Source organism: Condylura cristata, unplaced genomic scaffold (genome assembly GCF_000260355.1).
Source record: "Condylura cristata isolate star-nosed mole 26May11 unplaced genomic scaffold, ConCri1.0 scaffold00016, whole genome shotgun sequence".
Classification (NCBI taxonomy): domain Eukaryota; kingdom Metazoa; phylum Chordata; class Mammalia; order Eulipotyphla; family Talpidae; genus Condylura; species Condylura cristata.
Genome location: NW_004567117.1, coordinates 11,636,623 through 11,663,517, shown reverse-complemented (window position 1 = coordinate 11,663,517; position 26,895 = coordinate 11,636,623). Strand labels below are relative to the sequence as shown.

The 26,895-nt window shown below is 37.1% G+C and overlaps 1 protein-coding gene across 1 annotated transcript in view; it reads left to right on the top strand.

Moving 5' to 3' along the window:
* The window catches only part of ABHD3 (abhydrolase domain containing 3), a 41,851-nt gene that overhangs the window by 2,668 nt on the left and 12,288 nt on the right, over positions 1–26,895 (top strand). The window contains 2 exon segments of the mRNA XM_004683779.2: positions 594–776; positions 13,840–13,885. Of these exon segments, the coding sequence (XP_004683836.2) occupies positions 594–776; positions 13,840–13,885 (229 nt within the window).

Below are 26,895 nucleotides of genomic sequence, written 5' to 3'. Positions count from 1 at the left end.
GAAAGATACGACCCAGAATATGTCAGTAACCAAGAGATTTAAATGGTACCTATTATTAATTTCCCTGAGTCATCTAGTCTTTCTGGAATTCCTTTTGTTGCCTAGATTTTGTTTGGGAAAATTGTGTAACTTCATAGATACTATGTGAGAAGTAGTTGATAATGTTTAGGAAACAGATTTTGTAATATACTTTGTGAGGTGGCTGTGTTAAAAGGTAGCTAGCTCAGCGATAGGTCAGTATTTTACTTATTCTTAATTCTCTTGAATTATTTGGGTGACCTCAATCAAATAGGGGTTAACTGCTGGATATTTTAGAGTTATGAGGACATGGTTAAGATATACATTTGAAGTACTTGGAAGTTCATTTTTATATACTGTCTTTTACCTGGGTTGTTGGAAATACTTTATGCTGTTAGTCATCATAAAATTCCTATAGTAAAGGTGAAAAAAGTATATGTGCCAGGTAGTTGAACACTAAAAGAAGTTATTTTGAGATGAACAAATGTCCTAAATTTATAGAATTGAGATACTAATCTTAAGATATAACTCAGTATGTAATTAGTATGTAACGTCTTTTGAATTATTTCTTTCAGTGAACTTATTAAAACTGCAGATGGAGGGCAGATTTCACTGGATTGGTTTGATAATGACAATAATAAGTGTTATATGGATGTCAGCACTAGACCTACTATCTTACTGTTGCCTGGCCTCACTGGAACAAGCAAAGAATCATATATCCTTCATATGATCCAACTTAGTGAAGAATTGGGATACAGGTACCAGTAAAAGATGTTTTTCATTTTTCACTTAATTTATTCTGAATGAAGCACAAATAGGTCTGTGTTTTTGTATAAGAAATACTTGTTACTTATTGGCTAGATTAAGAAATTCCTTAAATTATTTTTTTCTCTGCTCTGCTTTTACGGATACAGGCAGATTAAATCACTGGACAGGAGACAGCACTTAGCATAATAGGCATTCAGCAGATTTTGGGTGAATGAATGAATGAATGAAATGAGCATCACCTAGAAATTAAGAAAAAAGCCATGTCTGAGAGGCAGTAGACCCCAATGGAGGCCCCAGTGGGCTGTGGAGAACAGTCATTATAAGCCCCCGAGAGAGTACATTGGCTTCCATGTCCCATTTCACTGTCACCTTCTCAGGCCCTGATCCATTAATTTTTTCACATCTGCTTATATGCCAAATGTAGAAAAATATTTATAATCAGCTTTGAGGCCATCCTTATTGTTCTGAAGGTGATTCATACCTCTTCTGCCCACCTGTGTCCGGTTGACGATGCCACAGCACTTTTAAGTAATCATTATTCAATTCAGGCACCAGCTACAAATTTATTTCTTTGCAAGTGACTTAGCACATTTAAGTTTTAAGTTTAGTTCTAGAATCTTAAAGTGGAGTCATTTAAAAAGATACTGCTTTTTTGTGCCTCAGTCTTTTTTAATTGATGGCAAGTATGATGGAATACTGTGTTGCATTAAACATAGAGTTGTATCTTTTGTTGAACTTTAACACTTGTTTCAGTGAAAAACTTGTTGAGTTATATGTTGATTTTATATTAATGAAAATACTTAGATATAAAAAGGAAAATGCTTTAATAGTTAATTCAGCTTTCACACGTTAACTTTGATCTTTTACAGATAAGGTCTTTTTTGTCAATGAAATGAGTATTTCAGAACTAAAATATACTATTCTAGAATTATAGTGCCAGTAAAATTTTCACTAAACAATAGCAAGAATTCATCATTATTCCACTTTTCATTGAAGATGTAGACTTGTTTTAATATTTTGTAACTCAGTAGTGCTCAGGAAGTATAGCCTTTTGACCATATTTAAATTGCTGGTCCTTTACTTGGCTAAATTTCTCCCAGGACTTGGAAAATGCTTTTAGCAACAGCTCCAAGAAAAAGAAAAATCTCCAGAAGCTCCCTGGTAATGCAGGGGGGTTAAAGTTTCAGTGCTTTCAAGTTATTAATCCCCAGCAAGGGAGCTAAGTCCTCTCTTGTCTCTTTCACTGCTCCCTCAGCAGTGTATTTCAGTGAGTCTGCCTGTTCTGCTCCCCTCTCTCTCTGGGGAATCCTGTCACCCTCTACCTGGTACCTCTGACCTAAACCTCAGTTCTTTTATGCATAAATAAAATTTAAAATATTTAAAAAGATAAAAAGCTCAAAAAACTACCCCAGGAAGATTAGAATGGGCATTTCCCTAATGGGACATATGCCATGGTGACATTTCTCAATCCACCTCTTGTGCCCAGTAAAAACAAAAGGTCTCAAGGGGAAAAAAGAAAGAAAAGAAAAGTACTTTTAAAAACAATGTTGTTGAAACTCAAGGACTAAATCTCATAAGTTCTGGGGATGCATGGCTTTCTTCCATCCTTTGTAAAAGTTGCCAAATTTTATTTCCAAGGCTGTCATTACACTGTTTCAAAAGCTACTGGAAGGTTCAGAAATTTTACGCAAAAATATGATATAAGAAAGTCTTTGTTCTAGGTACTATGAGGAGATGCAAGAGTTTTTTAAGTTGTTCTAAACTCAAAGATCTTATAAGAGGGGAAGACAGTGACCAGATTAAAACTCAGCTGACTGGGTTTTGGGAACTGAAACACTGAATCAGACAGGGCACAAGAGGTGGATTGAGAAATGTCACCATGGCATATGTCCCACTAGGGAAAAGTCCATTCTAATATTCCTGGGATAGTTTTTGGAGCTTTTTATCTTTTGTATTATATGCATAAATAAGCAAAGGTCAATAAGCTTTTTAATGGTCTTGTGGTATTTCCTTTTTCATTTATTTACTTATTATAAATATTTTATGTATCATTGAAGAAAAACTATTCTGTATTGGCATCAATAAAACCAACTAGTTCATCTTTAACATAACTACCACACTTTGGAATTAAAGTCAGTACAGTTATTATTACATTATTACTTGTTATCTCCATTTATTTATTTTTTTTAAAGATCTATTTATTTATGCATACAAGAATTGGGGTATAGGCCAGAGGTGTGGGAAGTGAGAGGATTCACCACAGACAAAGTGGGGAATAGAACAGGCTGATTGAGTGAAATACATTGCTGAGGGGAGCAGTGGGCAGATCAGGAGAGGTCTGCCATGCCATGTGGGTTGGCTCCCTGTCCGGGGATTGAAATCATGCTGCAGTGGCTCCAGACAGCTTCACAGTGCTGTGCTTTAACCAATCCTACCACCAGGGAGGGACGCCATTTATTTTTAATTGCAAGGAATCTCTGAAACTCTGCTGTAGAGGGTGTATCAGTTAGCCTTTGCTGTGTAACAAAGTATCCCAAAACTTAGTGACTAAAAACAGTAACTATTGGCTCACAATTCTGTGGTTCATTGGGTGGTTCTGCTGGTCTTGGCTAAGTTCATTGGTGCATTTGTATTCGACAGCAAGGAAAATCTATGTTTGATGGCCCTCTGTAGGAATGACTCTTCTCACGTCTGACCAGTCTCTCATTCACCATCAGGCTCCCCTCTGGGTTGTTTATTAGGTGGCAGAGAATTCCAAGTGTTTCCAAAAGCAAAAGCTGCAAGGCCTCTTAAGACTCAAGATGAGGACAATGTTGTTTCTGCCAAACTCTAATCAAAGCGAGTCATGTCATCAAAGAGTAAAGAAATAGACTCCACCTCTTGATAAAAAGAACTATAAAATATTTTTGTCATCTGCCACAGACAATTTCAGAAACTACTGGTAATTTCAAAGACCACTGAGGTAAATAAAAAATGGATTTGAAATTGTGGTACAAAGCTGTGTTGAGTCCTAATGTGACAAAACATCTAGTCATTGATACTTCAGCACGGGGCCTAGTAGTTAATAGAGTTTGTGGGAGGTTGCAAAATACTTAGAATGTACATGACCTCTGGAGCCAGGCCTGAGTTCACATGTTACAACGACCACTTACTGATGACCCTCAACAATTAATTTTAATTTTTTTGACCATTAATTTTTAATTTCCCCAATCAGTTTCTCACTACAGAGAATTTAAGTGAACTAGAACATAAAAATTACTTGTTTTAATATACTAACAAGGGAGGTCTTTAGAAAGGTTTGCTCCTCTCAGGAATATATTTTTATTTCCTGACCAGAATAGAATATTTTTATTTATTTTTTATAATTTAAAGCACAAGTACAAGCAAACCTACCTCTTCAGAATACAACATCTAGTTTAATTGTAGGAATGCTTGAATATTATTATAATGTCTTTATACAGCAGACTTTCTTAGGGAGTATGAATTCCCCTATATTATGGAGATGCACTTAACTTCGGTTCCCATTTACTATCTTGTATAAAGGTTGTGAGTTGAGGGAGAGTTATGACTCCTGTCATGTCTCCAGGAAATTATTGATGATTTACTTGCAAGATACAATTTAGACATTAGAGAGAACCTAACCCCTGGCATGTAGACAAATGCAATGTAAAGGTTGACTATTATTGCTGCTAAGCAATTATTTTTTTCTATACCTGAAAACTAACAAAAACATAAAACTCTTCTGCCAAGGTTTGCCGATTAAAAATTAATAATGGATCAGATGGAAACTACACTAAAGATACTTCAGAGCAAAGAGCTTACTAAGAAATCAAAGATAAATAGGATTGAATAAGGAATATTTGACTGGCCTGCAGTATCTGTTCTCACTGGCAAAGTGTAGTATGTACTTGTCCCTGAGAGCAGAATTGTGAGCCAAACAGCTCTTTATTCTTCTTTTTATCAATCAGAGAAGCCCTCCACCTCTTGGAGAGTGAATAAAGTGAGAAAGTCCAGGAGACCAGTAGTATGTTTAGAGAAAAGTCCAAATAGAAACCAGAGAGCTGGAGGAAAGGTCGTTTCCTTCTAATAAGTTACACCCATATGAATAATAAAGCAGTTATCCTGTCCTTCATGATTCTTTTTTTTAAGTTCTCTATTTGGTAACAGCCTAATAGATTTTATTTTATCTGTCTGAACAATATGATAGTTTCTTGCATCTTTTCCCCATTCTCTGAACTGATTTCCAGCACTGTAATTAAAACTAACGAGGAAAGTAGTAACTCTGAGACTCTCCAGCTCAACTTTTATTTGTACTTTTTAAAAAAAAGATTTGCTCTATTTATTGACACACACAAGAACTGGGGTTTAGGCCAGAGGTATAGGGGTGGAGGGTGAAAGACTTTACCATAGACAGGGTGGGGGACAGAACAGGCAGATCTACTGAAATACACAGATGAGGGATGAGATAGGAGAAGTCTGCTTTGCCATGTGGTCTAGCTCCCTCACTGGGGATGGAACTCATGCTACAGTAGCTGCAGATAGCTTCATAGTGCTGAAATGTTAACCCCTGTGACACCAGGGAGCCCCAGTATTTTATACTTTTCCTTTTTGTGGAGGTCCTTACAATTTTATTCTACCCATTTCAAAAATGACCTACCCAGAATTATTTAATAATAAGTTCATTGAAATCTAGGTCAGTCATTAAGTATTTTGGTACTGTAAAGCACAGTATCAGAACCTATATTCCCAAAGAGAATGTAGTCTAGTTGAAGTGACTAAGAGTAGGTGCTAGGAGGAAAGAAATGGCATTAGAGAGCACTAAATTTGGTTATAAGTGAGAGAAAATTCAAAACAACAGTACTTAAACAAATTACAACTTTAACTCAATCTCTCTTCCTCAGTGGTAAAAATCCAAGAAAATATACCAGGACTTCTATGGTGCTCTGTAGTGTTGGGAAACCAACATTGTCTTATCCTGTTTCAATACCCATAATTACTCCAGCACCATATCTGCCTCCTAACACCCAAAGAAGAGAACAGAGACTACACCAGCTGCCTTTAAGAATGTTTCCCAGCCATTGTGCACATGGCTTTTGCTTATCTCACTTGAGTCTGCTCTTCCTTAGCTACAAAGGAGACTTAAAAATGAAATCTTTATTTCAGGCAAGCCAGGCACTTAGTTGGAATTGGGATATTCTATTATTGACAGGAAGGATATTGGGAAATAAAACTGATAGCAGCTCACACTGAGTGATCAGAATGTTATAAGTGCCAGAATTCTGGAATATCAGAAAAAAAACAAGAGTGTCATTTTATAGAGAAACAGGAGAAATGGGTCAGTAGTGTCAGAGGCAACTGAATGGGCAAGGAGAATGAGGACAGATGAAGCAATATTTGAGAAGATTCAGTAGAGCAGTGAGGAAGGAAGCCACAGGCCTGGGACTTCAGATGAATTTAGGAGATAAGAGCAAGAAGGAAATTCATAGTTGTTAAGTTTGAAAGAGGAGAGAAACTAAAAGATCAAGTAAGGGGTTTTTTAAGACTGTAGGTTTATGTTTCCAGAAATGTTTTTCTTCTACTTCTGTTTAGTACTTACAAGCTCTGCCTATTGGTAGTGAGGATGTTATTATCCATTGTGTATGTTTTGAAGAGAAACTTGACATGGGAAATGATTTCACAGTGGTTCAAATCTGACTTAAATGTCCCTTTACATTTTAGCTTGGAGTTTGGTGTATGCATTTTTAACGTAGGAGAGGTAGCACAAGTGTATAGTCAGCTTAGGTAAAGCATTTAGCATTTCCTGTAGCACTGGAAGTGCACTGAGAGGTCATCCACAGGATTAATCCTGAGGGAGGAAGGAAGGGGAGGCTGAACTAAGGAACAGGAGATGGTTAAACAAAAGGGCAAGTTCTGACTACACCCCAGCCTAAAAGCAGTATAACAGATAAGAAGTCATTTAAATTACCACCAGAATATTTTTATCTAAAAGTATTTTATCGTGATCTCATTGTTAAAATAATTTGTTTTGGAAAAAATTTTGAGAATGAGTCAGTTAACTGATTATTCATGAGACAAGCTAGATGAAATGATACATACAGGAAAGCACTAAACAAAGAGTTTAGCTTTTTTAAGGTATTTTTGGGGAAAATTATGGTGATACTGACAAATGGTCCCATTCTCTTGGGAACTAAATGTTAGACATCCCACTATAAAATGATAGCTCAATTAACTAACTTTCAAAGTCAGAGCTCTTTTTGTCAGTGCTAGCATGCATTCAACAGGTATTCTGTTCAGAGCAATTGTCTTCTTTGGAAAAAAGACTTTAATGTTACAAGTTTAAATATTATGGATCAACATAGTGAGATGCTTTAGTGGTTTTCTGAATCAGGTCTGCCAGGACTCAGATCTCAGTTCTGTCTTCTAGTACCTATGTTCTCAATGACATGTGATTTAATCACTCAGTACCTTGGTTTTCTCTACAATGAGGGTATCTGTACCTTGTAGGACTGTGACATGTATGTATATGAAGAACTTGAATAGTACTGGCATTTGAAAGGTATTTTATGTTATAATGCAGTATTACATCAACAACAAAAAGAAGACAGACGGAAAGAAAATGGAATAGGTCCTCAAATAATGTCATTTTTTAAAAGATTTATTTATTTATGCATATAGAACTGGGGTACAGGCCAGAGATTCAGAGGTGGTGAGAGGATTCACCAGAGACAGAATGGGGAGCAGAACAAGCAGATGTATGAAATACAGTGGCTGAACAGAGCAGGGGATGGGACAGAAGAGGTCTGCCACACCATGTGGGTCACCTCCAGGGCTGAAGATCGAACTCGCACTGAGGTGGCTGTGACCAGCTTGCAGTGCTGTGCCCTAATCTGCTGTGCCACCAGGGAGGGCTCTCAAATAATGTCATTTTATTCAAAGTTAGGAGGGGTTTCTTTTCTCTCATCAGCATTATAGGGAAGCAACAATAAATAAAATAGCATTATTCAAGAACCTGCTATACTTCACAAAGGCAACAAATGTTGACTGCTCAGGGTCACACGTTTAGTAGTTGGCAGATTATAGATTTTCATGGAAACAGTTTGACATCAGAGTTCACGCCAAAATTTGTTCAGTTGTGTGTTAAGTATAGTTGACAATCTAAATAAATACACAGGTATATTGATTCACAAATATTTTGCATTTAAAAATGTGAGTTAGGAATCTTAGAAGTGTGAAGCATGCAGTTGTTGGCTTAATTAGGGAAAAACCTTACTCTTTTAGTCTGATCAGAAGGAATGGGTGCTTACTGCTGAGGCTCTCAGTGAGAAAGTAACTCAGGAGGGTTCAGAGAGAGCAGTTTGCCTCCTCACTCAATGGGTAGTGCAGGGAGAGAGAAGGAAAAGCCTTCCTAGAGTGGGAGACCCAGGAGTTTGTAGCAGAGACATAGCTCTGACTCAGTTTTAGATAACAAATTTTCCAATAGTGACACTAGAATAGTGCACAACACTATTGATGTAGAACACTTTGGTTACTAAGTAGGATTTCCCATAGGTTAATTCAACTAGGTCTTTTATTGACAGATCTGCAGAAATACAAGACCCTAGAGACTATAGCTTGAATTCAAATGAGCAAGATAAAATATGAGAACATCAGAAAGTAATTGAGTAAATGTTTAGAAAAATGAGAAAGCTAATGGTAAAAAATATGTAATAAAATATGAAATCAGTATAAGAGAACTCTTGATGCTTGTAGTATTATGATTTTCAGTTTCATCACATAATTTTGTAGTTATGGGTTTTGAGGTATGCCTAACAAATAATGTGCATTAATTAAATGTTAATCTCGTGTGTTTTTATTTTTTAATTCATAAGGCCATAGATCAGCAAGAGATAACAAAAATTGCCATTTGAGTTTAATATCATCAACTTTAACTTTGTTGAATGTCTGCCACATGATAGTCTCCACCAGGTGCTATCTATGGTTACCTTATTTAATAGGCACCAAATTCTAAATATATATTATTATTGCCATTTTTCTACCCTCAGTCAGAACTCCAGTGTTAGTAATTTCACCAAAATTGGACAGTGTGTGACAAGGTAGAAATTCAACTGTACAGCCTTTGGGTAGATAATGTGTGATTTCTATTCGGACTGTTGAGATGTTGATTACTCTTGAAAACTCTTCGTTGCTTTTTTATATCCTGTGATATCTCAGACTTTTGGCTTGGTTTTAGCTCCGCAAATCTCATGATTGTTGTTTATTGGGATAATGTATATCTTTAATAACATAAGATTCAAATGCTTTTAGTACAGATGTTGTATTTCTATGTTCACTAACATCTTTTTAAAAGATTTATTTATGCATGCATGTAAGAACTGGGATACAGGCCAGAGGTACAGGGGTGACTGTGTGTGAGAGGACTCACCATTGGGGAGCAGAACAGGCAGATGTACTGAAATACACTGCTGAAGGAAGCAGTGAGAAGGTCAGGAGAGGTCTGCCACATCATGTGGGTCACAGGGATGGAATTCATGCTGCTGTGACTGTGATAGCTTCATAGTGCTGCACTTCAACCTGTTGCATCACCAGGGAGGGCCTGTTTTTCTGTTTCTTAATGGTATAGCAACTTTGGATTATGTACTGGACAGTGTGAATGGTCTCCTGTAGACTCTCTGGAGTCTTATATATTTTCCAAACAATATTTATTGAGTTTTGTTTTCATCAAACAGATAACTCAGACTCCTCTGTGGTAGACAGCAACTGAGACATCACTATTTATTTTTAATCCTTAATTGAATTTGTTAGAGTCTATTTCACATATGTATAGGTTAAGGGACAGTTAAAGCTTTGCATTAGAATTTAGGACACTACCTTTGTCTTTTTTTCTGAAATTTTCCCTTTCATTTTGTAACCGGTATAGTTGCTCCAATCTCTATTTACTGATTTTTCAAATCCACAAAACTGAGCATTTCATTCTGTTTTTTTGTTCAGCTAAATAAAAACCTTACTTAGTTTTATTTTTTTATTCCAAGTGTCAACTTGCATTCCGTTTTTACTACCTGCTCTTGATTATTTTCTGTCGCCTTTATACTTTATCAAAGGTTTATAAATCTTGGTCTATAGAAGAGTTGACTCAGTAGGACCTATTTTGACATTTCTGGGAATAGTAACTCTTATTTTCTTTTCTTAACCTGGCATTTAAGAATCCTATGCCTATCTTGTTCCTAAGCTATTTTTCCATCCTTATCTTAACTTTTTTTTTTTAAAAAAAGATTTATTTATTTGTGCATACATAACTGGGGTGCAGGCCAGAGGTGCAGGGACAGTGAGAGGATTCATCAGAGACAGAGTGGGGAAACAGGACAGGCAGATCTACGAAGTACACTGCTGAGGGGGGCAACGGGCGGGTCAGGAGAGCTCTGCCACCCCATGTGGTCACCTCCGGGGCAGGCAGGTATCTAACTCATGCTGAAGTGGCTTTAGTGCTGTGCTGTAACCTGCTGCCACCAGGGAGGGCCCCTATCCTTATCTTCTATGCAGCCATGTTTCAACTAAGATAATCTATTCTCTCATCCCTTGGACATTTTTGTATGTCCTTGCCATATCTTTGTTCACATTGCTCCCTTTCATCCACAACATATGCCCTACCTTCCTTCTGCTAAAATCCTTACCTTTTCTAAGTGTCAATTAAGAGTTATCTGCCTTTTCCACAAACCCTTTCCCGATCAACTTTGTCCATCCTTACCTTGTAAGGCTCTTTTAGCTCTAACACTGGAGGACATTGAATCATATGCTGCCTCATTATAGTCACTCATCTGAAAATATAGCACACTTCAGTCTAACTAGATTGTACTCACCTTGAAGACACAAACCTTGTATTGTTATTTCATTTTTTTCTACAAGTTGAACTCAGTCCTTGCTTCTGTATATGTTCCGTTTAATAACTTTTTGAAAGAATGAGTCACTCCAAGATTAATATTCATGTAGCATTGTTAGAACATGATCTGGCACAGAATAAACAATAGTATATGCCATCTGTCGTGATGACTTCTTTAATCTGAAATCAGTGTACTGATCTCTACATGTTCCTCTCACACTACCCTTTGGTGATTATTATTTCTATTCTGGCTCAAAGATTTGTGAAATCTTAGAGATGGAAAGTATTTGAGGTAATCTGATAAAATTCCTTTATTCTGTTTGATCTTTGAGCTTGATCAGATTCAAGACTGTTTTAGTATTTCTCAACCAAGGGAGCCCCAGGGGTTGTTTATCTAAAACAACCAAGGGATGTTTATCTAAAACATCCATAGTGCTAAAATTTGAGAAATCCTATGCAGAGAAAAATTAACTTTCATTGGAGGAGACGTGCCTGTATTTTTCGGTGTTTTGTTGTCACAGAAAGTTCTTAATGCCAGATTTAGTCTTTGGTATTTCTTTGCTTTATATTTACCATTTTGAGCATGAAGTTTAGATAGCTAAAATAGGTAGCAAAGGTACATTTTGCCAAAGAAATTTCCTCATAGAGATACCATCCACAGTTGCAAAAATATATAAAAATAATTTGAGAAAGTAGTTAGAAGCTAATAGAGGCCTATTGAATGTCTTAGAAATCATAGTTGTTTCACAACCAGCTGTGTTAGCTTCATGTATAAAGCTGTATTCCTGGATGAGTGTCAGGGTAGAAAAGGGGTAAAATGAAAGAAGCAGCTTATTGCTTGTTATCAGCTAGAGTGCTGAAAGGGATAGAAGACAGCCCTCATTCTGCCTTCCTCTTCAGCTGCCTTGCTCCTTCATTCTTCTTTATTTCTCTACTACATTTCAAGACTAGAAATGTGTACATTGATGACTACTATTGAATGAGCATTGTGGGGAACACAGGCCTATGGAGAGGTCAGTACAATTTCTTCTCTAGTAAGAGAAGCCAGAGCTGTGATGTAGTTTTCAAAGTTGCCTGAAAGAAAGTACAAATATCCCAGTCTGCAATTTGGAAGAAAATCCCAGATGTATTGGCTGCTTTTTCATGAGTTTGCAGATCGTCCTTTTCCTTCCCTTCATAAGTCCTGTTCCCTTCTCTCTGTGGCAGTCACATGAGGCTATCTTGCCTCAGAAACCATTTTTACCCTCATTTAATGTTTGCACTTTAAAAGTTTTTTTTTTTTAATGGAAGCTTCAGGGTTCAAGGTCACAGTTAACTTCAACTGTAATTCAGTGTGTAACTTATGTGTAAATACAATACAAGGCCAGCTTCGATTCTGTTTATGTGTCTCACCTTCTTTTTAGCAAGGAAAGATTAAGGATTACTGACCCCAACTTTTCTGTATGCTTGAAATAGTATATTTCAAGACTTTCTTTGACTAGTCAATAAAACAGCTTTTTCTCAAATCAAATTTCTAAGATATTTAATCATTTCTCCTCTTTCAGTTGGGCCTAGTAAAATTCTCCATATGATTTTTCAGATGCCCAGGAGAATTCCTTTGCAGAAATATTTCTTTAATACCTCATTGAAATCTAACTGCCCTGAGTTATGCATCTTTGGCAAGGCAATCAGCTTAGAACCTATAGAGTGCTCACAGTACCCTAAAAGAAGAGAATTAGAACTTTTAATGATGTTGGTAGATTGGATAAATTAAACAGACAAAAATGAAATGAATCTTAATTGACATGACTGTGGATTCATTACACCAGACAGACCCATATAGATGCAGTTAGAAACTTTTTTTGAAGATGGCAAAAAAAACCCAATAAACCCTATCTGGGTGCACTGGTTGATTAAAAGTTAAATGACAGCTGAGAGTTTTACTTGAGGAATGATTTTTTTTAAGCATGGCAACTATCATTTTTATTAATATCTAACTTTCAGTGTATATTTACTATGAAGCAACAGTACTCTATACCCTTTACATGGCTGTTAACCCAAGAGAAACAATAGCATTTTAGCAAACAATGGTTGTCTTTCTTCCCTGAGGTCAACTGAACATGAGGCAGTAGCCTAGCAGGACCCATTTTACTAGCTCAAGCATCAGGCTCCTTGCAGTTATATTTTCAGCTGAGATTAAGTTCTGGTCTCCATATTTGCTGAATCTTGTACATGGAATAAGAGATTTTTCTTAGGATAAGAATAGCTACTTGTTGGGCCTTCCCTGGTGGTGCAGCAAGTTAAAGCTCAGCATTAAGAAGCTAAAACCTCTTCAGCACAAGTTTGACCCCCCTGCCCTTTAGGTCACCCACATGGCATGGCAGACCTCTCCTGATCTACCCGCTGCTCCCCTCAGCAGTGTACTTTGTCAGTCATCCTCTTCTGCTCCCCACTCTGTCTCTGGTGAATCCTCTCACCGCCCCTGCACCTCTGGCCTGTACCCCAGTTCAGGGGTATAGGTACAAATAAATAAATCTTAAAAAAAAAAATAGCTACTTGTTAATGTTACAAATGGAATGGGTACATGATTTTTTTTTTTAAAGATTTATTTATTTGTGCATACAGAACTGGGGTACAGGCCAGAGGCTCAGGGGCGGTGAGAGGCTTCACCAGAGACAGAGCGGGGAACAGTACAGGCAGATCGACGAAGTACACTGCTGAGGGGAGCAGCGGGCGGGTCAGGAGAGGTCTGCCGTGCCATGTGGTCACCTCCAGGGCAGGCGGGAATTGAACTCATGCGGAAGTGGCTTTAGATTCTCAGTGTTGGGCTTTAACCCGCTACGCCACCAGGGAGGGCCCATGATTTTTTTTTTAACTTGAGGCAAAACATTTACATTTGACTTATATTTAGAAGTGTTTTAATAACATTTACTAAAGGTTTTATACATATGCATAAAAAGAGGTGATGAAAAGTCTGCCCTTTGGTCAGAAAAATGAGCATCAATTCAGTATATACTTTTCTAATTTGAACCCATGTTTGGATACCTGGATTGGAGCTTAGTGCATTTAGATAAAACTGTCAAACATTCTCATGTCTAGGAAAGCTTTTTAATAATCATTTAATGCTCTAAAATAATGATTTTAACATAGTAAGCAAGGATTACATTAAAAATAACAGAAGTTATTTTCCTGGTTTTTAGATGTGTGGTTTTTAACAACAGAGGTGTGGCAGGGGAGAATCTCTTGGTAAGTAACTTTAAATTAATGGCAACTTAATTTTTTAATTAAAAAAATCATATCCAGTTTTATAATGAAAAGCATATTAATATTTAAAATAATTTACTTTGTAAATAATGCAATTTTTATAAGGAAAACAGGATAAATTTGTAATATCCATAATTACAGAAGCAGATATATCCACATCTTATATATAAAATATATGTAATATAATTCTAGTGTTATAAGAATTAAGGTTCTATTTTGTAACTTTTATACTTACTATATTTTAATATTAATACATATTTATTTGTGCTATTTTAATGTGAAATACATTTTCTTTAAAAGTACCATTTCTTTTAAAGGTGGGAAACAAGCCACACAATATTGCTTTCTTTCACTCACGAAATTTACTTTTGTGATGAAACAGTGTATTTGTGAATTATATGCCTATAGTCAACCAGAGTTTACATAAAGGAAAGTTTATTTAAGTCCTTTTATATAAATCAGTTTTATTTCCCTCCAACCTCTAACATTTTTTGCTAAATAGGTGCTTCTCCCTCTTACATTATCATTCACTATTTGCTGTTAAAACTGTGAATTGGTATGAGAACTATTCCACTCACTGAAACTTCCTTGAAACTTTCAACTGTTTGTTCCTCACCACTTCAACAGGTCAGAGGCAACTCTGTCAGAAATGAAAGAAACTTTTTGAGGGTGTCATTGATATAGAAAGATATCAAGTCATGCTGAAAATAAAAAATATAGAAAGATATCAAGTCATGCTGAAAATAAAAATTTACAATCATGTTGTTAATATCAGTGCTTTTTATGATGCTTTGGTGGGGAGAAGAACTCTTGAACTTTGGTTTCTAGTGACTTAAGCCTGGAGGAATCTAGATCAATATGATTTCAAAAGCTAAAAATATAAAGTATCTACGGTTTTACTCATGTGTCTCCTAATAGTTTGGCGCAAGCGTTCTTATTTCCTTACTTACTTCAGAGTCTTGTAGGAAGGTATTCTGAAGGGAGAAATGTATTTTTCACTGCCCCTTAGACCAAACAAATTGGTTTTAAGCAATTCTTGTCTGCTATGTATCCCTTTAGGTGCTTCTAGGTCAGAAGGATAGGGAAGGCAAAGTCCAAGGCTCTCAAGAAAATGATGTCATACAAAGTGAAGTCCACTGGGCCCCATAAAATGAGTGACAAAGATCTATTTAGTCAACAAAACTGTGTTGCATGCCTATTAAATCAAGGCAATAGGGTGAGCAGTGTATACATTATTAGATATAATCCTAACCACTGAAAGCTTTAACTTAAGTTGTAGCAGAGTATCAGATATATAAAAATATATTTAACTAAGTATTAAGTATAGCATAGAAAGATTTAGTAAAGAACAAAAGGGAGGAATAACTGTCTGGGGGAGTTGGAAAAATATAGTGGAGGCAGAGCTGGATGCTAATACAATAACTGTGTTTTTGAACCAGGAGAGAGAGTTTTTCAGCATAAAGAATAAGGTATTGTAGAGCGTGGAATAGCAAGTACTTACATGTGGAGGGATAGTCATAATGACACTTTTATCTCATGTTGAATCCTTAGGTTGTCTCTGTTAGGCCTTTTCTTAGTTATCAGCAATAGAAATAAGCGTTGGTTGAGGTAAGCAGAAGCACCATCGTTGCCATTTTATAGATGAAGAAAATAGGCATAAATAGGTTTAGAACTAGTCTAGCCAAGAAATTCAGAACAAGGGTTCAGACACAGGTTGTTTGACCATGTTCTTAAATTCTTGACCATCATGTTGTTTTCCCTCTCATTATTTAGAGGTGACAGAAATTCTTCTGGAGGGGATGGGGACAGATTTTGAAAAAATGTATGTATGATCCCACGGAACCTAGTATCAAACATCAACTTTTAAAGAAAATTAACTTTATTGATGTATAATTGACATATAAAATAATTTTACTATGGCCATATTTTAGAAAGAGAAACATGGCCACAGTATAAAGAAGTGACGAAGGGGAGGAGTCTAAAAGCTGGAAATGAATTAGGAAGCATTTAATACAGATCTACCCAGAATTTGAGGAAAGATGTAGGAGGAAGAAAGAGGAGAGGACAAAAACAAGGGGTATCCATGAAGTGGGAAGAATAGTGTTATTTGTACTGTGGGAAGTGGGAAGAGGAGAGTTCAAAGTGGATATTTCTACCTTGACTGACTAGTAAAAGGTGCTGATATTTGCCAAATAAGATTTTTTTAATTTAAAAGATTTTGGTGTTATAAAAATAAAAGGTTCAGAGTTAGATGTTTAGAGTGTTTTTTGATGATGCAGGTGGAAAGTTCTAGTAGCTGAATATACTAGACTGGACCTCAGGATCACTGTAAGAGATTATCTGTGCAAGTGGAACTTGGAGCACAGGAATGGCTGAGATTGCTTAGGGAGAATTTGTAATGGGAAGAGGTCTATGGAGATCATCTTAGCCACACAAGTAGGAAAGAGGAGAGAAAAAAGAGGCAGAAGCAGCTTGAAAAGCCTACTACTCTTAGCATTTAATGAATTGGAAATTGAAAGGATGAAGTAACCCAGAATCTCATCCATAAACTTTAATCGGATTTTTGTAAAATCTCCAAGAACACATTAAATTCTTATGAAGAGCTGGTGCATACATAAACATTTTTAAAAATTGTTTGAAAGAATTTGCTGAATTGTGAGAGGATAAGAGTAGGTTGGTCTCTGGTGCCTGTACACTGGGCTGAATTCTGATGAACTAGTAGCCACAGCATATATCTGTATCACAAGGGCTAATAGGACCCAATTAAAAAAAAAAAAAACAAGGATGTAAAATAACCAAGGTATACTTTTAATTATATCCATTAGTAGAACTACTGTTCTAAAAGGAAATTTAAGGTAGTAAATTAATTATAATTTATATATACTACTTATACCTTAATGGCTCACAAAAATGAGATACCAATATTGATTAGTGCTACCTCTGATTTTAGATCCCTTGACAATCCTTTTTTTTTCCTGTCTTAGAGCTATGAACAGTTATTTCAGTCTAGAGGTACTCTATGTTTATTTATACCTCACCTTGTTCCAGAAAGAATTTAATGGAACTCAGACTCAGAGTAAATAAGAGTAAATAAGATTTTAGGGTAGGCATAAAAAGGACAAAAGGTGAATCAGCAAAAATCAAACTAGAAGAACCTGTCTCTAACTGAAATTAACCCAAAAAAAGCTAACAAAGGTATAATGGAATATAAGGTCAGCAGTTCTCAAAGGAGTGGAAATGCAAAAGTAAAGGTTTAGTGTAGCATGTTGGCAATAGAATTTATAGGGCTACTACAGCTTTTGCAAATGGGGATAAGAAGGCAGAAATTTTCCACCACCATACTTGTTTTCATTTCCAATTAGTCTCTGCAGGACTGAGAGAAAGCCTTGCTTACTAAGAAATGAGAAAACTGCCCATTGGCTTCCCTGAGGGTGTTTGTTGTAGGAAACAGTCCCAGTCTCAATAGACTGACCCTCAGGTATTCCTGCAGGGTTACTGGAACCCTAGGACTAGATGGTACTTCTTGCTCTTTGCAGATTGGTTTTCAAAGATAAGGATCAGTGCAAGTTATGTGCCAACTACCTGGTATTATTGATTACTTTGTGAAGTAGCATGTGTTCACCTTCATCAAGGAATACTAGCTTACAAAGAACTAAGCTAAAATTGAGTTTGTTGGAAGCAACATAGGAGCCTCTTTGCATTTTAATTAGGATCCTACAGAATTCTGCATCCCTAAACCCAACAAGAAAACCTTCCTTGTCACTTTAGAAAATTGCCTGGCAGTCAAAAAGTTAAATGTAAAGTCATGACCTATTTCACTCCTAGGAGCATATCCAAGGGAAATGAAAGTATTGTTTACTTTTATGCAATATTTACTACTTCATTATTCGTAATAACCAGAAGGTAGAAAGAACCCATATGTTATCTGTGATCAAATGGATAAATAAAAGGTGGCATATCCATACAAAAGAATATTATTTAGCATTAAAAAAAAATAAACAAAGTACTGATGAATGCTACAACATGAACAAACTTTGGAAAAGATTATACTTTCCTCTCTCCCTCTTCCACACTTTCTCTCTTTCCACCTTTCTCTCTTCCCACCTCACTTCTCTCCCTCCTACCCATAAGCACATGCTGAAAAACAGCATTATATTAAGTGAGAGAAGCCAGTAGAAAGAGATCATATATTATGTGATTCCATTTATATGAGATAGTCAGAATAGGCAGATCTGTAATGACAGAAAGTAGATTTGTGATTGCCTACAGCTGGGGGAAAGAGCTTCTTTTTAATGAATATGTCCTAAAATTGTGGTGCTGGTTACACAATTCTGAATATACTAGAATTCATAAATTGTACATTTATAAATAGGTGAATTTCATGGCATGTGAATCTTATCTCATAAATCAGTAAGGAAGAAAACCCCTCTTTCAGGTGCTTTCCTGTTCCACTTAGAGCTGGTTCAGCAAGTAAAAGAGGCCAACAGGGAAAGTAGAAGCCAGAAGATATAAAAGCAGTTGGTTTAGGGACTCACTTCCACTTCTCAGATATATCTGTCCCAGACAAGATGAGGGGCTCCGGTAGCATGTAAACCAATTTCAGTTCTAAGTTCTATTTAGGTACACTGATCATAGTCACGTCCTCATGGTGAGAGGAACAGCATTCTGATTTATGTCTTAACACCAGCATGGTATCTCATGCTGGACTGGCACTAGGAGTAGTTCTGCCAGTTAGAATTAGACATTCTTAATTCTTTTATTTTTTAAAGATTTATTTATTTATGTATACAGAATTGGGGTACAGGACAGCATTGTGAGGGGATGAACGGATTCACCAGAGACATAGTGGGATACAGAACAGGCAGGTGTACTGAACTGCATTGCTGAGGGAAGTAGCAAGCAGGTCAGGAAAGGTCTGCCCCACACCATGTGGGTCTCCTCCCTGGCTGGGGATTGAACTCGTGCTGCAGTGGCTGTGATAGCTTCATAGTGCTGTGTTTTAACCCATTGCACCCCCAGGGAGGGCCCGAGATCCTCTACTAAAGACTTCATTTTATAGATAAGGAGAGGTAGGATGATATACCTTTAGGGCAGGAGCTAATGTCTAACTAAGGGTGTTCAATTTATTTTCATTATCTTTCAGTTATAGATATAAAGGGTTTTCAAAGAGAGGGCTTAAAAAACAACTAACAAAACACAACAAAAAATAACTCTGAGACTCTGTAAAATATGGTACTCCCCAGCCCCTGCACCTCTGGCCTGTACCCCAGTTCTGTATGCATAAATCAATAAATATTTAAACAAACAAAAAAAGCCGTCCATTCTTCACACTATAGCAGAACAACCTAGCAAGGTTGATCTCAGCTATATATGGGTGTGAATATATTGAGTCCTATTATTTTTCCTAACATAATTCCAGATCAGTAATATCAGTTGATATAAATGGTGGATACACAAAGGACTATACAATTCTCTTTATTTAGAATAGTTTCCAAATAAAGTGTTTAAATAACTGAAGAATTTTAGAACTAACAATCACAATAAATGGTTACTACAATTTATTGAATGCCTAAAAAACTATGAGCAGTATTACCCCATGCACTACAAGGAATCCCCATAGAATTAAATTTCCCTCTACCCATGTTTAGATAGTTTTATCATTCTTGTCACTACAGCATCCTCCTATCTTGGCTCAGCTCTTACCCTGTTTCATTATTCCCTTCAAGCAATTAGTTCTCAATTCTGGCTGCAGATTAGAATTTGCTGGGAAGCTTTGAAAAATACTGATCCCTGGACACCATACCCCAGAGATTCTAATTAATTTGATTGAAGTGGAATCTGTAGTTTGTCTTAACATTCTCCCAGGTGTCTTATGTGCAGCCAGGGCTGAAAACCACTGTGAGGAGAGGGCTAGTTTTGGATGTAGCAGTCTCCTCTAGAGTGCAGGTCCAGGCCGACCATCTCTAACCCAGCCTAACCCTGCCAAGGCAGAACATGAAATTTGTGTTCTAGAAGCCTGCACTGAAGATAATTCCTTTCTGCCTGATTGACCTACTTTAAGCCATACACAAACTATACCTATTTATTAGTGTGATGTGTCAGATGATGGCACAAGCAAGTGCCATCGCCAGTTAAAACAACAGGAAGAACATGGCAAGATTGGCCTCAGAGTTGGCCAGAATATTTCTTGGGACCCTTTGTCTTGTGATTAGTTATTTTTTAAGATTTATTTATTTATTTTATGCATACAGAACTGGGGTACAAGGCCAGAGGTGCAGGGGCAGTCAGAAGATTCACCAGAGACAGAGTGGGGAACAGAACAGGCAGATCAACGAAGTACACTGCTGAGGGGAGCAGCAGACCAGACAGGAGCAGTCTGCTGTGTCATGTGGGTCACCCCCCTGGCAGGGATCAAGATCATGTTGAGGTGGATGCAGCTAGCTTTATAGTCCTGGCTCTAACCCATTGTGCCACCAGGGAGGGCCCTGACTAGTTATTTTAAATATTTTAAAAATCTCAGGCACATTTAGAAACTTGGTCATTTGTATGACTCTCCATGATTAGGTAATTTTTATTATTATTATTAAAGTGCTGGTTTTAGGGAGAGGAAAAGGGGGGAAGGATGGATTTATGCTGAGGCACAGTATCATAAAACGAAAACAGTCATGAAATGAGAAAATAATTGTAAACTATTGCAGAAATATTTTAAAAAGTAATGCTAGTTTAATGTACTCATAGTTTTGTTTTCCCTAACTCCTTATTTAAATTCATCTCCCAAATACAAGATCAATTTTCCTAAGAACAATTGGAATATTTCCCTAGGGACTGGACCCAGGGAGAGTTTCATTTAAAAACAAAATTTGTCAATTTTTAATTATCCTAAGACTCTGCCCAAGATGTGAAGTCTAATTATTGCATCAACTCTGTTATCTGCATTAAAGAGATAACATGTAGCAGTATCTGAAATTAAAATACTTGTCAAGTCAGCTTGTGATCTATTTATCACAGATCTTAAGTGTTATTCCTTTTGGGGGAAGTATGTCTCCACTCAAAAATCACAGTTTTCATTAAAGCAGCATCTTAGCAAATACTTGAGTATAAGTCATTAAATACTTGAGAGAAAGGCTACAAGATGAAATATTCAAGCTCCTTATGAATATCAGACATTACAATTAAGTAAATGTGTCATGTAAATTATTTTTTGAAAGACAGTTGTTTATCTTTTTCACTTTTCATTTTTCTGGACAAAATTAAAATCCTAGCTGGTCAATCACAGTATTGGATGTATTACAGCCACAGCGTTGAGAGCAGGGTACTGAATTCTGGCTTCTACTGTAGATTAACAAATTAATCTCTTCCAGCATAACTAGGGAGGGTCTGGCTTCCTGATTAACAGAGTGAAATTATTTTGTTTCTGGATCAAAAAAGAAAAATTTCTAGTGAAATTTGTATCTTAAAAGAGATAAAGAACTTATCTTTCAGGTTAGGAAGAAATAATTTTGTATCCTTTTTAGAAGTTGAAGATGAAAAGGATACATATACTTTATTCTTTTCTCATCTGTTTATATATGAATAATTAGAAGTTAATTTTACTTTATTAGTATTTTCTATATATTATAAAACTAACTTCTAATAGCCATTGAAAAAATTAGAGTTATTTCTCTCTGACTGTAGTTACAATTGAACCATTGCAAATTCTAGGTTTGCAATTATTGCCAAATTGTTCTAGCTAACTTAAAATATTTGTGCCCAGAAGAGCTAAAAAGACACTTCTTCAAAGAGCAAATGCAGATGGCCAACAAGCATATGAAAAAAATGTTCAACATCACTTGTAATAAGGGAGATGCAAATTAAAACCACAATGAGATACCACCTCACCCCAGTGAGAATGACACTTCTTAAAACAACTAGCAGCAACAAATGTTGGTGAGGATGTGGAGAAAAAGGAACTCTCCTGCACTGCTGGTGGGAATGCAAACTAGTACAACCACTATGGAAAACTGTCTGGAGGTTCCTCAACCTATATAACATGGAGCTTCCCTACGACCCAGCAATCCCACTCCTAGGTATCTACCCAAAAGACACAAAAACACTGATTCAAAAAGATACCTGCATCCCCATGTTTATTGCTGCTTTATTTACAATTGGAAAGACATGGAAATGACCCAAATGCCCAAAAGTAGATGACTGGATTAAAAAGATGTGGTACATAGACACAATGGAATATTACTCAGCAATCAAAAAAATAAACACATGCCTTTTGCAGCAACATGGATGGAGTTGGAAAAGACCGTGCTTACTGAAATAAGCCAGAAAGAAAAGGAAAAATACCTTTTTCCTTTTGGTTTCACTCATAGCAGGAGTATAACGGACCAAGCGAGAAGATAATAATAATAATGAACAGCTATATACCCAGAGACAGTTTATGGGAGTGGAGTGGGGTAGGGAATCAAAAACAGTGGGAGGAGGGAATTGCACTGAACTATGGTGATGGCACATGGGTGATGGGAAACTCACGGAGATAGAAAAATGCACAAAATGATATAAAAACCTATTATTTATTTAAAGAAAATATTTGTGCTCAAACATCTAGTGGAAGGTTTTCTATCTTTCAGATTTTCTGCATTTTTCCAGAATACCTTTCTCATACTCATTTCACCATCGGAATTGTCATCTATGCAACAGCTATGAGCTCACCAGCTGAATTCTACAAGGACTTCATCCCTTTTCTGATTAGCTGTAGCTTGACCTTTCTTTTTTCTGGCATGGAAAAAGGCAGGAATTATTGCAATACAATAGATGCTGTTTGCACTAGTAACCCATCCAACTGAGAATTAACTAACATTTTTTTATCACAAATCTGCTACTAATATCTTCAGACCTGAAGAAAAAAATGTTTAAAGAGTTACTTATTTATGCATACAAGAACTGGGGTACAGGCCAGAGGTGCTAGGCAGGGGTTGGGGATAAAAGGATTCACCAGAGACAGAGTGGGGAATAAAACAGGCAAATATACTGAAATACAGTGCTTACGGGAGCAGCAGATGAAACAGGAGAGGTCTGCTGTGCCATGTGGATTAGCTCCCAAACCAGGGATCAAACCTGGTGCTGCAGTGGCTGCAACTTGATAGTGCTAAGGCTCAACCCCTTGGACCATCACCACTTGAAGAAAATTTTTTGCAAGTGTCTTTGCTGTGTATCCTATATGAATGTTTTCTTTAATGGATCTCAAGCCCTGTATAGAAAGAAGGCATATGATATTTCCTGTTGGAACTCATCAAGTAGCAAGAACTTGTATGCTATAGCTATAGTCTTACGTGTTTTAGTGATAGTCAACAAGTATTATTGACTGTCAGAGACCAGTGACAAAGCAAGATAGTAAGAGAAACTGACATAAAGGGCCTTGTAGTGCAGGGAAGCATTATGAGGCTATCTGCAGCCACTGTAGCGTGAGTTCAATCCCTTGCTGGGAAGGTGACCCACATGGCATGGCAGACCTCGCCTGACCCACCCACTGCTCCCTGAGCAATATATTTTAGTCAGTCTGCCTGCACTGCTCCCCACTTTGTCTTTGGTGAATCCTCTCGCCCCCTCACACCTCTGGCCTGTACCCCAGTTCTGTATGTATAATATAAATAAATCTTTAAAAACAAAAACTGACATAGATAGAAAAGGTAAGCAGGTTGCACAGGCCAAATTAGGGATAAAATTGGATAAAGCTATGAGGTCTCGGTGACTAGGTATCAAGTCTTACCTTCTGTCTGACATTTACGCAAGGCACAATTTCAGCAAACAAAGTAAACAATTTCCAAGACACTTGGCAAATGAAAGTTACACAAGTGACAAAGAGGTCTAGTGGGCAAGAGAACAGCTTTTCATAACCTGACTCATATACAGAGAAATGGAGAAATATTTCTCATACTAGAGAAATAGTAACATACAGAGCCAGAAAGTTTGCTTTGCACATTGTGAACAGCCTTGAATGCTTGGCAGAGGAATTCATGCTTAGTTCAGTAGATAATGAAAACTAGTAAAGAATTTTAAGCACGAAGAATACACTATCGTGATTAGAACTGAAGTGTTCTGTTGTGTGGTTAATCTGATGCACAATTATACAGGTGGTTAGGTAAGGAAAGACTGGAAGTTAACCAGGTAAGAGGTTATCTCTGTGATCAAGGTGTGAAGCAAAAAGCCTGGCAGTAGAGACAGTTGAAGCCATACCTTTACCACACTTTTACCCGCCTTGGCATTTATTTATTTATTTAAGATTTATTTATTTATTTGTGCATACAGAAGTGGGGTACATGCCAGAGGTGCAGGGGCGGTGACAGGGTTCACCAGAGACAGAATTCACCAGAGACAGAATGGGGAGCAGAACAGGCAGATCGACAAAGTACACTGCTGAGGGGATCAGCTGGCCGGTCAGGTGAGGTCTGCTGTGCCAAGTGGGTCACCTCTGGGAAGGGCAGTGATGGAACTCATGCGGAAGTAGCTTTCCATTCTTAGTGAGGTGCTTTAACCTGCTGCGCCACCAGGGAGGGCCCACCTTGGCATTTATTACTCTCAGGAATGCCTACCTGATGGCTTTCAGCTAGAAGCACCTATAGCTCTTCCCCAGGGGCATTCTATAGCCACTGAAGATTGCTGGGCCTGCTCTTGGGCGAGACCAGAGGGCTATGGAGTTATCCTCTGGGAATATTCTTCAACCAACGACAGAAGGGAACTGGTGGATAAATAACCCACCTTCCTTGCCACCAGGCTGGGATAATGTTGAGCCATGTTTAGGCCAGTCTCTCCAAGTACCCCAAGGGGGATTGATTCCTTGTGGTCACAATTACAAACTGCATGGTAACATCTTTATTGACTTCCTACCCTTTGTGGCTTACTTCACTTCCCTATTGGGATTCCTGGTATCACCTTCCAGATGAAGTGTTTGCAACTTTCATTGCTTACTAAATTAAGTAGGCTTCCTCTGCTGAGTGTTCAAGGTTGTCCACAATATGACAAATTTTAACTCAGTCGTTCACTATTTCTCTCAAATACTTGTCTCAAGGGCCCTCTGAGAGAATCTAATGTACCAGGCCTTTGCCAGTATGAACAGAAGGGCTCTTCTGTGTTCATGTGGAAATACCGGAGGAGATTAAAGAGTGATGGGGTAAAATCACCTAAGTTTTGACAAGGAAAATATAGATGTCTTTTGTAGGAAAAAAAAAATAAGAAGTTAGGAAAAACATTAGTTTTTATGAAGAAAAATTTTTACTTTTGGGCCTTTTGAGTTTGAAGTAATGTCAAAATCTCACAGGGAAGCTGCCTGCTAGAACTTTGAAATTCAGATTCAGAACTCAAGATGAAGGTAGAAAATTAGGTTTCATCAGGTACAGGTGGTTACTGAAACTATGGAGGTAGGTAAGAGCTTCAGCAGTTGGGCATTCACCAGCCGAGGAGCAGATGCAGGCCTAAGATAGAAACTTTTGGTGAGGAATACTTACATTTCGGGTTGGGGAAGAATGATAAGAACTGGTCAAGAAATGGAAATCCAGAAGCAGAAGAAGAAACTAGGGGAGCAGCTAGTAAAAAGCAAATCATGCTAAAAAACAAAAACAAACCGAAAAAACCCACCTAGATTTGCTGAGTATCAGAGTTCTGGTAACTTTGATCCATATCATTGTTATCAGTTTCAATCTTAATGTAGTCCATTTGGAGAAAAACATTTAAGGTACACTCCTGTACCAGGTACACTCCTGTACCTGGAGGAATATCAGGTATGGATTTATTTAATAAATACCTATCGCATCCCATTGATTGCAGTGCTGTACAAGAAGTAATTTACTTATTACAAACAAATAATCGAGGTTCAGCTATTTCATGACCTTCAGCAAATTGCTGAGCCTTAACATCTTTGTGCATGATAAGGAACCAAGTTCTTCCTGACACTAAGAAACTCTGATCCTAATAATTTTCCATGGGCCATTTTCTTGTACCCAGGTTCTCTGTGTGTGTTCATAGGTATGTATTTGTATGTGTATATGCGCACACATACTCCACTTTAAGCCTGAATAACAAGAGCACATGTTGATGACTATTCGTAAATGACTCAGAAACTTCAAAAGCTAAGCAGTGTGGGTAGTTCACATGTAATATAACTGCTGAGTAAGGATGATTTCTTCACACAAATTCTGCTGATAAGTTTTGCAGTGACTGTGAGTGAGCATGTTAGTAGATATTATTAGATTCTATTTAGAATCAGAGTTCTGGTAACTTTGATCCATATCATTGATATCAGTTTCAATCTTAATGTAATCCATTTGGAGAAAAACATTTAAGGAAAAATCCTCTCCTGTACCTGGAGGAATATCAGGTATGGATTTATTTAATGGATTTACTCTATTTAGAATCTAATAACATTTCGTCACAAAGTATGTCTGTAGAGTATCTCAGTATAACCACTGTGTTCATATGTTACAGAGTTAATTAACTCCTCTAAACTCATTTTCCTAATTTATAATATAGATATAATAATAGGATCTTCCTCAGGGTTTTGTTGACACAAATGTAATTGTTCAAAAATTGATAGCCACTAATTATCAAGGAGAAGGATTGGGGAGCTATGCGGCAGGGGTTTGATTGGTGGTGGTGATGATGGACATTTGCTGGTACTTGTGGGGTATTATACTGTTGCTGAGATGACAGATTGTACACTTGATGCCTGTACTGTGTTGTAGACTAATATTACCTTTAAAAAATTGTTAGCCATATTAAATATTACCCAGCTACCTTTGTTTTTTTGAGAGTTCGTATTTACACATCTCAAAAAGATGACATAGGTAGTGTTTTAGGCTTGAGTTTAACTGGAAGGATCACTGAAAATTGAGATTTTTCCCAGACTTGTTAGCAACTGAGTGGTGGGGGCTATCACCTTCCTATTATGATCATGGTTTATTGGTATTTTAAAATCAGGATGGTGCAGATAACTGGTTTTATTGTTTTTATCA